This window comes from Gymnoscopelus microlampas (assembly GCF_963454915.1).
Source record: "Gymnoscopelus microlampas genome assembly, chromosome: 11".
NCBI classification, from domain to species: Eukaryota; Metazoa; Chordata; class Actinopteri; order Myctophiformes; family Myctophidae; genus Gymnoscopelus; species Gymnoscopelus microlampas.
The window spans coordinates 26905863-26921497 of NC_139948.1; the positions used below are offsets into that span (position 1 = coordinate 26905863).

Consider the following 15635-nt stretch of genomic DNA (forward strand, 5'->3'; position numbering starts at 1 on the left):
TCTCACACCAGAGACTTTCTTTCCCTGCAGCATCGGCCAAAATTAGCATATACACACACACACGCACGTACACACGCACGCACATGGAAGGTCACCTCTTTATGTCTCCTCTGGAGCCAAAAACGTATAAACTGGTTTTATTCATGTCAAGTGTAATAAGCTGCATGTAGGATCAAAGTTGAACTAGTAGTGAGGTAATTAGAATATAGATGATGTCTCTCCTCTGTAGTAGGCACTAGGCAGCGCACACACAAACACATGGACAGTACACATCCAACTGTAAGTGCTGTCACACATGCACTCAGTGATGGAAGAAGTACTCACAATTACAATTTTCTCTTGCTCTTGACCACGCTGGGGGTCCCACCCCCCAGGACATTTTTAACAGAGTAGATGTAATTTCCAGTATTCTGGTGGATTTTGGGAGTTTGACACTTTTATCAGGCTTTACTTACATAGGATCCATTAAAAAGTTAAAAGTAGCAATAAAAGAGCCATATTTAATAATAACATTTTGCTGGGGACCCCCTGGAACCCCCCCAAGGACCCCTGGGGGTCCCCGGACCCCACTTTGAGAACCAATGCTTAACACTTTTTGAAAGTCCTGAAAAAAAAAAAAAGACTTGCGCAACAAAAATCGGCAAGACACACCATCTCCGGTTTACTTCCCGTATCTGCATAGTCTTGCGTAGCTATCTGTGTGAAGTGGGCAGACGCCTTTTTAGGAGACCGGAAGCAGGTTGCCGTCCGCCCACTTCACGCAGATAGCTACGCGAGACGCAAGACTATGCAGATACGGGAAGTAAACCAGAGATGGTGTGTCTTGCCAAATTATGTTGCGCAAGTCTTGTTTTTTTTTGTCGATCTGCTGTTTTTGTTATTTTAGAATGTTTATGCTGAAAAGTAACAGTTTTGGCGATAATGAGGTTTCCGCCAGACAATATATCTATATTTATATTGTACATGCAAAATTGCTGCTATACGAAAACGTATTGTTACTGCACTGTTTCTTATTTTTATTTTCATTTGTAATAAAATATCACTGACATCACAAGGTATTCTTCATTTTACGTATGGTCCAGTATATTATTAATTCATATCAGTCACTGTATTCCAGTGGGGCAAGGCAGCCTATTGTAAGTCTTAAACAAAATATATAAAACATAACCCTAACCCTCAACAGTGGGATAAAATCAATATGGTAACGTCTTATGCAAATGAGCCATGCGGTGGAACGTAAACAAATCGCTAGTGCAGTCTGGATCTGTCATGACCATCATGGACATGGATGAACTTCAACCTGGTGTTTGCACTTTCTCCATTTTTGACCCATTCATTCATCTACATAAACGTTCGGATTTCAAATATAAAGTTTTTGACCCTGGCGAGGGTGGGAGTTGAAATTGTGACTTCTGCTTATAATGTGTTAGTTGATGGCAGCCATTTTGGGTCAGACCACCTGAGGCTCTGTAACTACCTGCAGTGCAAATTATATGGTCCAGGGGGAAGTGGGGATGTGTCAGATATGATACAACAGGTTCTTGGTCCATGGAATTGATTACACTGATTTATTTAAAAAATCAGTGTAATGTGTGTATCATATATGATACGTTTGGTGACATAGGGTTAAGTGAAAGGACAAAACTATTAGCATCAAAATATACTTAAAGTAGCAAAAGTACACATTATGCAGAATGCCAATTTTCAGAATCATCATGTTATTGGACTGGAGTATAATTATTGATCATTAACCACTTAAACCCTATTTGATACTTCCATGAAAAGTAGGCCTACAACATTTACCGCTGAGATGTAGTCGAGTAGAAGTATCAAGTAATGGAAATACTCAAGTAAAGTAAAAGTGCTTTAAAATGTTAGGTAGTACAGTATTTGAGTAAATGTTACTTTACACCCCTGTATGCACTCATAAACGCACATGCATGCGTGCGTGCGCGCGCACACACACACACACACACACACACACACACACACACACACACACACACATAGGCCTACCATGTATAAAGTCACCAGGAGTGACTCAATGTAACTCCTGACTGACCTCATACTTGTCTTCACTGCCTCATTATGGCTAATGCTGTTTCCACTTTTTAATTAAAGTTTCTGTGTGAAGCGCTGCTGGCTTTATGTAGACCATACAGTGAGGAGAGACAGGAAAGTGAGGGCGAGAGGTGGACATGCAACGCTGCTCACTCACTATATGGCTCTTTCTGACTACAAAGGGTAACCCAGAACCTTCCATAACCTTAAATTAAATTTAGTTAAATTGTACAGAACCCGTTAAGTTCTGTGATGGTTTATTTTGTTTATGTTTCCATTATAACCAGAACCAGGGAGGTACTTAACAAAAAGAAAACTATAAAATAAAAGCAAAAATTGCTGATCTACAAGCTCACATCGCAATGTGTATGTGTGTACGTGCAAAACCGAGCCAAATCCCAAACCTGTGAAATACGTTAGATGGCACGGCATGGTTCACATAATTCCTGTAGTCAAAAAGAGCCATTGGTCATCTTCAAACCCAGAAAATTGTGGTTACAGGACATGGATGGCAAACCAGTGTCCACATTGTTGTTTTCAGTGCAGCAGCTCCCTCTGGTGGAAAAAAAGCTGTCAATACAGTGCTCTACTTAGTAGTATGAACTGGATGGATTTTTTTAGCCCTGATTGATCAAGCAGCAAAGACCTACTGGATGCCAAGACTGGTTTGTTATTTGAAAAATTCCAGAGAGCTATGTGGTATTTTAAAGAATACTTTGCATTCAAATGAGGAACATCTGTGTTCAGAGACCACTGCACTATAACACCTTCCATCTCTACAGGTGTCCCCTGTTTTTGAATTGTTCTTTCGTATATTTACTTTCCTCAAAAACAAAGTATGGAAGGTCAGGGACTCAAACATGCAATATCTGTTGTTCACAAAGAGAGCTTTAGACTACACTACAACATCTACACATTCAAAATGCGTCCCTATAGGGCCTAGTGATTTTAAGTGTTCTTTTGTATGCTGAAGTCAATGTTGTATATGCTTTAAAATGTAACTGTAGTCAGCCTGGGACTTCAAACCCTAACCCTTGAAACTGTGCTAAGACTACACACGAGACCACTGCACCAACACATCTTATACCAAACAGTTGTGTCCCCTAATACTTTTGAAATGTTGTTGTAAATTAGCCTTCAAAATGTTAACATGCTCCAGCATTTAGCGACAGAAGACCCGGGACTCAAACATGTTGAGCAACAGAGCATTAGACCACTGACTGCACCTCAACGTCATCACAGTCAAAAGAAGTCTCCAGGTGTTTTTGAGGTTTTCTTTGAGATGTTTGGCTTCAAAAATGCTCCAGCTTTTAACCAAAGGTGTGGGACTTGAACAAGGAGGAACCTCTGCTTTCAGAAACAGAGAACACTGCGCGAAAGAAAGCCTGCGCTCATGTTTCGAGGTGAAACTATCAAGAATGGTAAACTCTATCATCAAAGAAAAATTGACCTTTCCAAGGCTCTAAAATGGATCTTGGACATGGCTCCAATGTGGATGTCGGACTTCATGTGGCCAGCCTGTGACGGCAGTAGACAGGGGCCCCCTGCCTTCTTTCCACCAAGGACCACTTTAATGTAGTCAGTGTTTTCACAGATCACCGCACGTGGACGGGGGTGGGACGGTTCACAGATTGAAATAACCTATAAATGACCTTTCCTTTCTTTCTAGAAAGCCAACAGACAACAGAAGGTCAGATCTGGACAACAAGTGGTTTAGGGTTAGACAGGAAACAGCAATCTTGATGTAAAAGATTCCTTTATTAATAGCTGCAGATACAATAGTTGGCACATGTAGAGTGGTTGTGTACACACTGTAGTTCAAAGAAAGCTCATTTGGGTATATTTACAGTAAATATTAAATAAAGGGTTTCATTCCAAAATCAGATATCCATTTTTATTTATATTTTTTAAGATTTGACTCTCACAAAACAGTATTATTTTAAAGTATCCTTTTAAAAGACTGAGCAACCCTGACTTCAAGGGAATTTTTTTAATGAAAAACTACTTTTCAGTCTGCATTTCTAGTCTGTGACTGTAAACAGTAGGGGTTCATCTAACCGACTACCATCTAGTTGTATTTTTGGACCACTCTCCTCTGTAACTGATTCTCTGAGATTTTCACTGCAGCCTGTAGTTTGTTCGATAATAAATAAAAAAAATGTAGGAAAACATTTTTTTTCCAAGCATATTGTACAACATAATCATTCTAATCTAATAACGATCTATTTTTCCCTCAGCCGTCTTTGGAACCATTCTATCGTTGGGAGCTTGAAAATCGGCTATTTTCGGTGCACAAGTGCGCAACAAAGTATATAAAATCCTTCTGTGCAGAATAAATCAATTGTTTTTCTTCAAATGCCTCTTTTAACAGCTCTTGCTTGCAGTCAGGAGGATGAGTACTAATTCAGACTTTGTTGCCCGACCATGTCACTCAATGAAAGGAGCAGATTTTAAACAGAAAAACGTGGCGTGTCATTTTTCTTACTTGTCAGTTATGTTTAGTCAAGCAACACAGTGTGATGGAGTATAAATTAGCTTAACTATTAAAATAGCAAGTTAATTGATTATTTTTCAATTGCTGACTGACCCATCTTCAGTGTAATATGGATTTTACATTAAAAGATGAATACAAAGCTTTTTAAGTATCTTAATAGATCTTTCTATTAAACTCACACAAAGAATCAATACAGCCCACTGCAATCACTTGAGCTAGTGTTTTACAAGTGGCAGATCACTGTAAAATATTTTTTTGTTAAGTTATATATCATCTGTGTATAATCTCATTCTGTACATTTGCTACACTATGACAACATTTCACAGCATTCAAGTCATATGAGCGTTCAGTCTCATATGGTCATGACAATAAAGTCTTTGTTTACAATACATACATGAAAAATGCCCCAAAATGGCTCCTTAAAAAATGGAAATGTCTCTAATAAACCAGAGTAGCAGGACATTACATGACAGGCTGATGAAACCAAGAATGTAAAACCATAATTTACATGTTATGCTTAATTAGCATATCATAATGTGAAAATAGTAGACCTATATGCTCACAACGCTTCGCATACCTGTAGCTTTGTGAGCTTGCAGATTGCTATTTCGGCACTGGTGTACTGTACGACGGAGAATAATGGTGCATCCTGGTTGCTCAACCAGTTAGTGCACATACCATAGAGACAGACCTCATTGTGAATCCCATCTCTCTATTTGTACTAAATCACTAAGAGAAAATACCTTTAAAACAATAATGTGCAGAAATGGAATATTCTTATGTCTTTAAAGATGAATGTAAGTGAATCATCTCACTTACAGGTGGTGGTGAGATTTGATAATGTCACTTAACTGAGCAATCTAAAATGTATTTGTGTGGTTCTTAATCTCGAGGATTCATTTATAATTTGGTGAGATCAACTCTCTCTGCGTTGACTCTTTTTTTATTTTCTTTTTTCTAACATTTGTACACTCTCAGAGTTAAATGAACACTCAGGGTTTTACTTTGTAGAGAGAGACAGACAGACAGACAGAGTGAGTGAGATGAAGAAGTGCATGGAAACATAGGAGAGAGACTTAAGGCAACATGGTACCATCAGCACAGTGGAGAACACACAGTAATGAAGCTAGAGGCTGGTTCACAAGCGGCACCATACATAGCGAAATCCTCAGCATGCATTTAACCCAGAGAGAGTGAAAAACAATTAGTATTGTTTAAGCCTAGTTCAGACCAAAGATTCATGACAAGACGAAACCGCTGAAGCCAGATTCATTAAACACTGTCGTATGACAGAGCATAAATTAAGCATTAGCACATTGTGTAGAAGAATCGCTAGTTAAATCAACACTGAGGATTCTACTCTTTTACCACCCCCTTCCTGCAGGTCCTGCATTCCTCTACATTCTAGAACTCACCCCTACACCTACATAATGTAGTGCCCTTCATGGCAAACACAGCTTTTCCAGTGAGGTCCATTTTTCATAATGTATAAACCCTGAACTCTGCTACAGTATAACCCTGGAATATATCAGGAGATTCTCCTATGTCGTGAAAAATTCATCAAAGCCAAAAAGATATATATGTATCTGAGTGCAGGTTTTTACACGAGCAGAGTCTTTTTTTTCATAGCCTATACAGTACACACAGGGATAACCGAAACTCTGTTTACAGTATGTACTGTAGCCTACATTTACACAATTAAAAAAATGTTTTTCTCCTTTCCTAAATGTGTTTCTGTCAACCCTACTACATATCTCTAGTTCAAATTACTATTTGTTTTGGATTTAATCACTTTTGTGCAAGTGACGGCACAATGGAACCAGCCTGATTGTCCCAAGGGTGAAAAGATGTGTCTATTTTACATTCTGGGCAGGAAAAAAACAATCTTTAAGGAATTCAGTTCCCTGACATTGTGACACTGAGGCGTGTACAGTGTGTCTACTAGGAACTCAGTATCAGATGCCTCTATGCAAAACCTCACCATTATGGTTTATCTCACTGACATGTTTTTCATGTTTTTCAGAGGAGATATAGATCACAATGAGGAAATGGCCAGGCTCAACATGTTCTAGAAAGAACCACCATTGTGTTATATATCTCTTTCATAACAGCAATGGTTCCTGAAAATCTGGAAATGTGAAGTGTACAGTATATACAGTATGTGGCCAATGACATCCTGTTTCCTTGAAAACCAAAGACTGCTCAATCCTTCCAGAGTCGGCCATTAGCACAGACAAACACGATCACCAGCAGCACACAGACTTAAGCAAAATAATCCTTTACACTGTACAAATGTCTGTTTAGACCACGGGGACAATCATTACACTGTGAGACATTCAAAGGACCAGCATTCATGTTGTGATGCCTGCTTGTGTAGGTGCTACTTGACTGGCATTCGTGGCAGTGACTGCGATACTCGACCAGCCATGACTGTAAGTGAATCACAGAATATGCATCTAACTTACTTTCAAGTATTCATCCTGAAGGTGGAAACTTCATTGAATATTTGAATACAGAGCGAAGCGGGGAAACATGCAGGTTGGTAGAAGTGGCCATAAAGGTCATGTGTTCAAATCCCATACTGTTACCAGTCAAAGCATGTTTTCAATGCCAACATGTAGAGAACACATGCATCCAGACTTTGTGGCTCAAAGTGTTCAGCAACTTGGTTTAAAATGTTCAGGTTGTTTGTTCAAGTCTTAAGCTCTTAACCACTTACATATAAGACCTACACTATATACTTCATTGACCGGAGTCTATGCTATGTCACACATGGATGAAACCTAGCCACAAAACACAGTTTCTTTGGATAGTGTGGTCGAATTCATGGACGAGGAGACACTGGAGTTTATCCAGGTGCGAAGTAAATACACTTTTGAGCGAAAACAGTGACCTCCGACCTCTGAAATCACAATCTGAGCTCCATCAGCAACACATTGAGCTCTATGTGTTCTCCAAGTGGTTCCCAAGCTTTTCCCTGCAAAATGGCTCACAAAAAAAGTACATTTAAGTTGTGGGGCTTGAACACACACCAGCATATCTTCAGATAAGTACTAAAGTCACTGAGCCATTGAGCTCAGGACAACCTCTATGTGGGGTTTAAAGGGTTTTTTAAGCTTTCCTCTGGAAAATGGCTCTCAAAGATATAAATGTATAAGTTGTTGGGCTTGAATAAACAACCCTTAGCATCTTCTGCCAACTGCTGAACACACTGTGCCACTGGGACTGAGACAGGATGGACTTGTTCTCCAAGAGCTTTTAATCCTTTCCTCAAGAAAATCAAAGCACAGATGTAAATACACAGCAAAAATCTTCAGTGTTAATTAAACCCTGAGAGTGTACTCTTAAACTCTTTTAATAAAACAAAATATAATAAAGAAAATGTTGACACTGTCCATACTGTGTGCACGTATGCAAGTATCGAGCGTCGCTGTCGCTTTTGCTGCCACGAACATCAGAGTGGCACAGGCACAAGCGAGCATCCTGATGTTGTAAGCACAGCTGGAGGTTAAGCTATCAACAGTTCCTTAATTCAAAGTATATCCCAACCATTTTCAGGGTCACTAGGCCAGCAGAGGGCCACAGAGGCAGGCCGGGATAATGAGGGTCCAGTAGAGAATGAGAATGGAGAGAAATCCATCCAACTGTCACTGTGCATGTCATGTCACATTTTCATTCCTGTCATTCAAGTCTTTCTTTCTTTTTCAGGCAGAAAAAAGGCTGCGTTGCTTTGGTCAGCACTCTCCGTTAGGTATGCTAGCACTAATATTCACTGCACAGTATTCAGACTTGATAACTGCAGCAGGCTTGGTGCTCCACTGTCATCCTACAGGTGGTTGTCTTCTTGTATTCTGTGGCTGGGAAATTCCCCAGCATGTTTTGTAGGTTTAAGTTTTACAGGAGTACATTGCCTGTGTGTTGTTAGTGATGCTCCTCCTTGCAGTGTGTGTGTGTGTGTGTGTGTGTGTGTGTTAGGGCTTTCACCAACAAGTCGACTAGTCGACTAGTCGACTAGTATAACCACTAGTCGACCTTGTTGGTACTAGTCGAATAGTTGAAAAAAAAAAAAAAAAAAAAAATGTTTTTTTTTTTTTTTTTTTTTTAATTTTTAATGCTATAGTAATGGCCCATCTTACTATTATTATTATCCTCCTGACTTTATTTTTTATCAAAAGGGGGTCAAAAGCATGCCCAATAAAAGCCTATTATTGGGCAATGGGGATCCTTGGAGATGCTGCTGTGGTGCTGTGCTGCTGTGCCAGAAGCGCTTCCCTTAAAACGCCATAAAAATAAGGGCAGGAGGATAATAATGATAGTAATATAGTAGTAGGATGGTATTAAAACAGTGCCACCAAAAAAAAAAAAAAAAAAAAAAAAAAAAATGTTTTTTTTTTTTTTTTTTGTAATTTTTTTTTTAAAATTTAAATTTCGACTAGTCGACTAGTCGACTACCACTGGGTCAAATTAGTCGACCTGTAAAAATCTCTAGTCGTGAAAGCCCTAGTGTGTGTGTGTGTGTGTGTGTGTGTGTGTGTGTGTGTGTGTGTGTGTGTGTGTGTGTGTGTGTGCCTGCGTGCACGTGTGTGTGTGTGTGTGTGTGCGTGTTGCATACTTTCAATACCCTGTAGAATTCCCCGGTGGGTGTAGGCGCACAGAGGGGAGATGCATCCCTGATCCTGGTGCAGTGAAGCTGTAGGCTGCATAAGCCACAGCAGAACCCAACATGAGGCCTGCCATGTAGGACACTGTCATAGTGTTCCCTAGAGAGAGAGAGAGAGAGAGAGAGAGAAAGAGAGAGCGAGAGCGAGAGCGAGAGCGAGAGAGAGAGAGAGAGACACACACACACACACACACACACACACACACACACACACACACACACACACACACACACACACACACACACACACACACACACACAGAGGGTTTAAAATCTCTTTAGCTCCACTTTATTATCTAATGAGAGCAATTGCATAACCATTGCATATCAGATTCACTCATTACACTGTTATTTGCTCTTCATGTGAATTTCACCAGGCTTTAATTTCTTGCGATCAATGTTCCTTGTGTGAGAAATTCTGAGAAACCTAATTCATCCTTCATTGCAGGATGGTGTCATTTACCGGAAATAACAGATTTTCAAGTTGACAATGCGATGCAATGTGTTGTTAGCTTGAATATCAGTTATTCTTGGTGAGCAAGACCATCGTGCGTCAGTATAGTATACTGGGGTTTGTTAGGGTTGTCAGTGGCCTGTCACTACCGGTCGCTACCGATGACCTACCGATTCTACAATTATTTAAAAACTTTACAAGTTAATTGCAGATTTAGATTATTGCACAACATACATTAACCTGTGGCCAATGATGTATCTATGTTTATATATCTATGACCTTTTACCTGCTAGCTCCCTCTGTTCGGGCGGCACCTTGCCTGCAGCCTGTATCATCGGCACAGATCCAAAGTAGCCATTGGTGACCCCCATGAAGAGGGAGAAGATGCAGGGCCAGGCAGGGTGGGACAGGGTGGGGGCATGGGCCGGGTATACACACATAACGAACAGAGGGATAAACACCACCCTCAGACAGGAGAAGAAGAGCAGGCGACCTCCCGGCCAATCGTACGGCAACGCCGCCAGGATCTGTGGAGGATAGAGTTTATTAATAAGCAAACTATAAAAAGTGCCCCTCGGCGCACAGGTCCCCGCCAGGTCAGGTAGGTTATTGTGGGCCAGCAATGTTCAAAATTCGCAAATCAGGATGGAATATGAAAAACCGATTTTGATCACATGACTATAGAGATAATGGGTACCGATTTGCATGATGTTTGGACCTGAGAAATCGGCAGGAGTAAAAAAATGTTTAGCGAAAATCGGCCCCCTGGTAGCGCTATAACAGGACAATGTGAAAAAGGGTGGCATGTGTTCCTCGGCCTAGTGGGAATGTGCGTGCAAAGTTTCACGACAATCGAACGCTGCATTTATGATTTGAGGCATTTTGTTCAAAACAAGCCACTCCTGCAAACATTAGATGCCAATCTTAGCCAATCAGGATGGATTATGAAAAATCGGACAGAACTGTGTTGGTCACATGACTATAGAGATAATGTGAACCGATTTGTGTTATGTTTGGACAAAATCTGTAGGCGTAATATCAAGAAATGTGTTTTGCAAAAGTCGGCCTCCTGGTGGTGCTATAAAAGGCTGATGTGAAAAATGGGCAGAGGTATTTCCTTGGTCTCTAGGGAGTGTGCGTGCAAAGTTTCACGCCGATCAGTGCAGTTATGGGTAAAAACGTTAATCGGCCTGTTATAGCACCACCATAAGGCCGATTTGAAAAATTAAGGGTGGCATTTCTTGCTCGGCCTAGTGGAAACGTGCATGCAAAGTTTCACGGCAATCGCACACTGTGTTCATGATTTGAGGCATTTTGTTCAAAACGAACCGCTCCTGCAAACTTTGGAAGCCAATCTTATCCTCCTGGTGGCGCTATAACAGGCCAATCTGAATAATTCAGTGCAGAGGTTCTGCTCTGGCATCCAGGGAGTGTGCGTGCACAGTTTCACTGCGATTGAGCCAACGGTGCCGGAGATTAGCTGTTCACAGACGGACGGACGGACGGACGGACGGACGTACGGACGGACGTGCGGACGGACGTACGGACGGACGTGCGAACGGACAGACAAACAGGGTGCAAAACATAGTCACGGCCATGCCTTCAGCATGGCGGAGACAATAATCTGAGCAGTGGTTCTTCAACTTTAATTTCAAGGACCGCCAGTTTGGTATGCATCAGACCACGGACTCCCATAACTAAAGAGTAAAGAGTGTACAAATGGAACCGTAAGGGTCCATTTGGTTCGATTTGTACACTCCCAGAGATCATTTGGTTCCTAACTATCAATCATTTGGCTGGTGACCCCATGGAACCCCCTCAAGGGGTCCTGGGGGTCCCCACTTTGAGAACCATTGAATCAGAGCGTATCCAGCTATGCCATTTTTTCCTCTCATTAAAAGGAGACAGCGTGCACTGCATCTCACCAGAATTTCCATAGGAACATTGAGAGGGAGACAGCGGCAACAGGAGAAAGGCATTGGCTGGATTCTATCCCACGTCCATATGGGGTACATGTGAATCCAGAGAAATTGGCCAGAAATCTCTTGTGTGTGTGTGTGTGTGTGTGTGTGTGTGTGTGTGTGTGTGTGTGTGTGTGTGTGTGTGTGTGTGTGTGTGTGTGTGTGTGTGTGTGTGTGTGTGTGTGTGTGTGTGTGTGTGTGTGTTTTTTAGGTCTTTCAAACACATTCAGATCTTTCATTCGTGATGTTGATTCCTGTTTCCCGCTTTGTATTCCCGTATCATATTCCCGTGTTGCATATTCAGTACCTTCAAAAACATATTTTTAACTTATTTTAGTGTGCCTTCTGGCAGTGTGCTTCCTGATAAAGCGCTGGCATGAATACCCAGAATTTCCCACTCAAGTCCTTGCACTGCTTTATCAGGAATTTTCCCTCCTGTTTCTAAATTTGTTCTTTCCCTCTCATTTCTTATCACCCCTGCCCCCATTTCAACACAAATGCTAAATTTGCCATGAGGACATAATCAAGCATACAATCGAGAAGAATCTCACTCAACCAATCATACTTTTGCATTCAAAGTCAGAGTAAGACTCAAGGACAGGAGATAAGGTTTAATTTCAGAGCACATGGAGATAACTTGAATTCTCTAAAAATGACAGCCAACTTTTCCTCCCATCCTCACTGTCAGGCCTAATAAATGACTACTTTACAAGGTCAAGTGCTGTGTTAATGTGAAGGAAGGATGCTTAGTTTCCTCATAAAAAAGCCTATTTCCTGCCAAGTGAGTTTGATGAATAAGTGAAAACCAAGGGGGCAAGTTGGCCTAGAGATGGAGGTGGCTTCATGAGCACTCAATAACTAAAGATTTAAATCTCCCTAATAGTGTTCTTTTAGTACACCGCTGCAATCTGTAAGATCTGGGATTCAAACCCAATTTATACTGCTGAGCTAAGATGTAAATCGAGTGTGGGCAGGGGAGATCTCATGTTTTGAGCTTCAGGCAATACCTTTTGTCAACGAATAGGTATCCTACCTGACCACAGGGTCTAAATGTATATTGTATTGTATCATACAGATTGGTTAAAATAACATTTTATTCACACACAAAAAAAGATTATGGACTGCAGCTGTAAAATAACATACTACCATTTTTTATTATTACAATCACCCCAAAAAATACTTATTTTCCATCAATTACACACACCATGAAGCATTGAATTCATAGAGATTTATACGTTTTTGTCGCATTCCTAAGCCAATAATTTGATGACCGGCGGTCTCTCCGGCAGGAGACTCAAAGAGTCTCATTTTGAGTCTCCTACCGGATACATAGTGGTTTGTTGCCATTCGAGGATTTCCGCAAAGAAACGCTCCGTTCCCATTGAAAAGCATTGGCAGAATCCGCCCGCATAGGCAGAATTAAAGTTCGGTGTGACCGCACCCTTAAGCCCTATTTCAAAAATTGCATTGTGAGCTTTTAGATTGGCTATTTTCCCAATTTTTCTTTTACATTTTTAAAATTTCTTAAAATCCATTGAAATGTTAAAAAATAATAAAATGAATGAAATGATAAAAAACTGTGATATTTACCCACAAAAACGGGAAGTGACCCTATGTTTGGGAAACACTGCACCAATGCAATGCCTAGTATATAACTGTGACCCAGCCTCACCTTGCCGACAAAGTCAGACATGTTGAATATGGCCATGATGAGGATGGGTAGCCACTCCCCCAGGGTGGGGTTACGTATCTCTGACTCCAGCCCAGGGAAGAGGCACAGCGTGATGCTGTAGGTCACTGCTATGGACAGCATGTAGGTCCAGATCACACGGGACACCATGTAACGATGTAAGATCATATCTGATTGGAAGATGGAGAGCAGTGTGAGAGAGGGGAGGGGAGGGGCAGGAAAAGAAAGATGGAGGAGGATGCGTGCAAAAGAGAGAGAGACACAGAGATACTGTAGAGGGAGAGGGGAACTAGATATGGGAAGTATTTCAATTTCTCTGTTTTCTCTCCCACATACAGTAGTGTCTAATGCCTAATTTATTCTTTGTCTAATGACCACGCCGCTCGCCGGAAATAACAGATTTTCAACTGAAAAGCTGACAGAGATAAGGAGATAGGAGAACTGAGAATGAGAACTCTAGAAGCCAGAGGAAAATTACAATACAATGGTAATATACTGTATAATCTGCTGCTTCTTTGTTTCTTTGTCTTGAAATAAAACATTTTTTTATCAGGTTTAGTAATATAAAATAGCGAGAGAGAGGCAGAGACACAGAGAGAGAGAGAGAGGAGAGAGAAGAGAGAGAGAGAGAGAGACAGAGAGAGAGGGGGGAAGTTACCCCTGACTCCAGGCCAACTCCTCTTCATCTTGGCTTTGGGAGCGTCAAAACGTACGTACGTCCCTCCTGCAAAGTCATCGACGGTCTCTTCTGTGGGGGAGGCTCCCTGTCCGCCATTACCCTGAACATGTACAGTGAGAGACAGGCAGTGAGAGCAATATCCTGTGACAACATCCATACACATTCCTTGTTGTGTTGGTTCCCAGCAGAAGTCAAACATATTGTTGTTGGGGCGGAAACCCAAGCTTTTCATACTTTTCATTGGTTAAGCAATTAACCCCTTTCAACCTGGTGTACCTATTTTGGGTATGTCTTAACAAATATATATATAATAAATAAAAAATCAGATCAAAGAATTTAAATAATTCAGTTTTATTTTTTTACTTTTGCTTTTACTTTTTTATCTTCCAGTAACTGACCTCTGACGCTGTCCTCCATATTTGTACAACAGAAAATATGTGATCTTCCGATAAACTTGAGAAAATTGCTTTCTCAATTTCCTAAAAACAGCAACACAGTTTTGTTTCAGGACTGTAGGATGAAAACAGAATGAGACAGAGAATGATAAAATGCCATTATCTTTGAACAAACTATATTAGAGATTTTTCCCACAGTGAATGAGGACATTCTCCCGTAACAACTCTCACACACACTTTGTACTGTTAACTTTCCTTTTTTCTGTAATAGCTTCCCGTCCGAGCCTGACATTGTTTTTTATAGAGACAACCATTAAAGTGAATAGTGGTGAGGTCCTGCAGGCTGACGTAACCCTGTTAGTGGGAGACAAGCCACCCTGATGCATGATGGCAATAAGCCAGAGAACCAGTTTATTTACACATATAGTACAGTCTCTCTCTCTCTCTCTCTCTCTCTCTCTCTCTCTCTCTCTCTCTCTCTCTCTCTCTGTCTCTCTCTCTCTCTGTCTCCCTCACTTTCTTCCCATAATTGTTCTCTTTTGTTTCTCTATTTTTCGCTCTAATTTTCTCAGGTTTGCATATGCACATCAGAATAAACACAAACACACAATCACAGAACCATGCACAAGTGCACAAATGAGTGGGAGGGGTAGAGCAAGAGAGAGTAGAGATCCATTAGTTGATTATAGGTAGTTGTGGGCCAGAAGGCACCACTCTCCTTGATTATACCATAATGCAGAGCAGTCCTTGTATCCCCCCGGCAACAAGAACAAAGAACTCCCTGAATCAGCTTGCAGACACAGGCTTCGAAAAACACACACAACCACAGAGCCACAGATAAACCCTCAGTGTTCATTTAACTCTGAAGAGTGTGAAAATGGACCTGTAAAGATACACTTTCAAGATTTTATTGTGCAGGTATGTACAAACACAAGTACGCATGCACGCATGGATGCACACACACACACACACACACACACACACACACACACACACACACACACACACACTCACGCGCGCACATGCTCACAAGCGCACGCACGCGCACGCACACACACACACACACACACACACACACACACACACACACACACACACACACACACACACACGCGTAAAGTCATACTGTCAAAACGTTTGGTCTTCTGAGACTAGAAGGTTCCCAGAGTTCAGAAGTGTCTAACAGAGTTAACCACATGAACATAATCTATGGAACTGCAGTGTATATAACCATAACCTAA

The 15635-nt window shown here is 41.1% G+C and overlaps 1 protein-coding gene across 1 annotated transcript in view; it reads right to left on the reverse strand.

The window, feature by feature from the left end:
• Positions 1 to 9169: 9169 nt before the first annotated feature.
• Positions 9170 to 15635, reverse strand: part of slc29a4a (solute carrier family 29 member 4a) — a gene marked incomplete at its 3' end in the record, with an annotated part of 40035 nt that continues 33569 nt past the window's right edge. The window contains exons 9-12 of the mRNA XM_084070690.1: positions 13979 to 14099; positions 13303 to 13490; positions 9956 to 10196; positions 9170 to 9315 (exon numbers count right to left, since the gene is read on the reverse strand). Of these exons, the coding sequence (XP_083926816.1) occupies positions 9170 to 9315; positions 9956 to 10196; positions 13303 to 13490; positions 13979 to 14099 (696 nt within the window). The remainder of the gene's footprint in view (positions 9316 to 9955; positions 10197 to 13302; positions 13491 to 13978; positions 14100 to 15635) is intronic.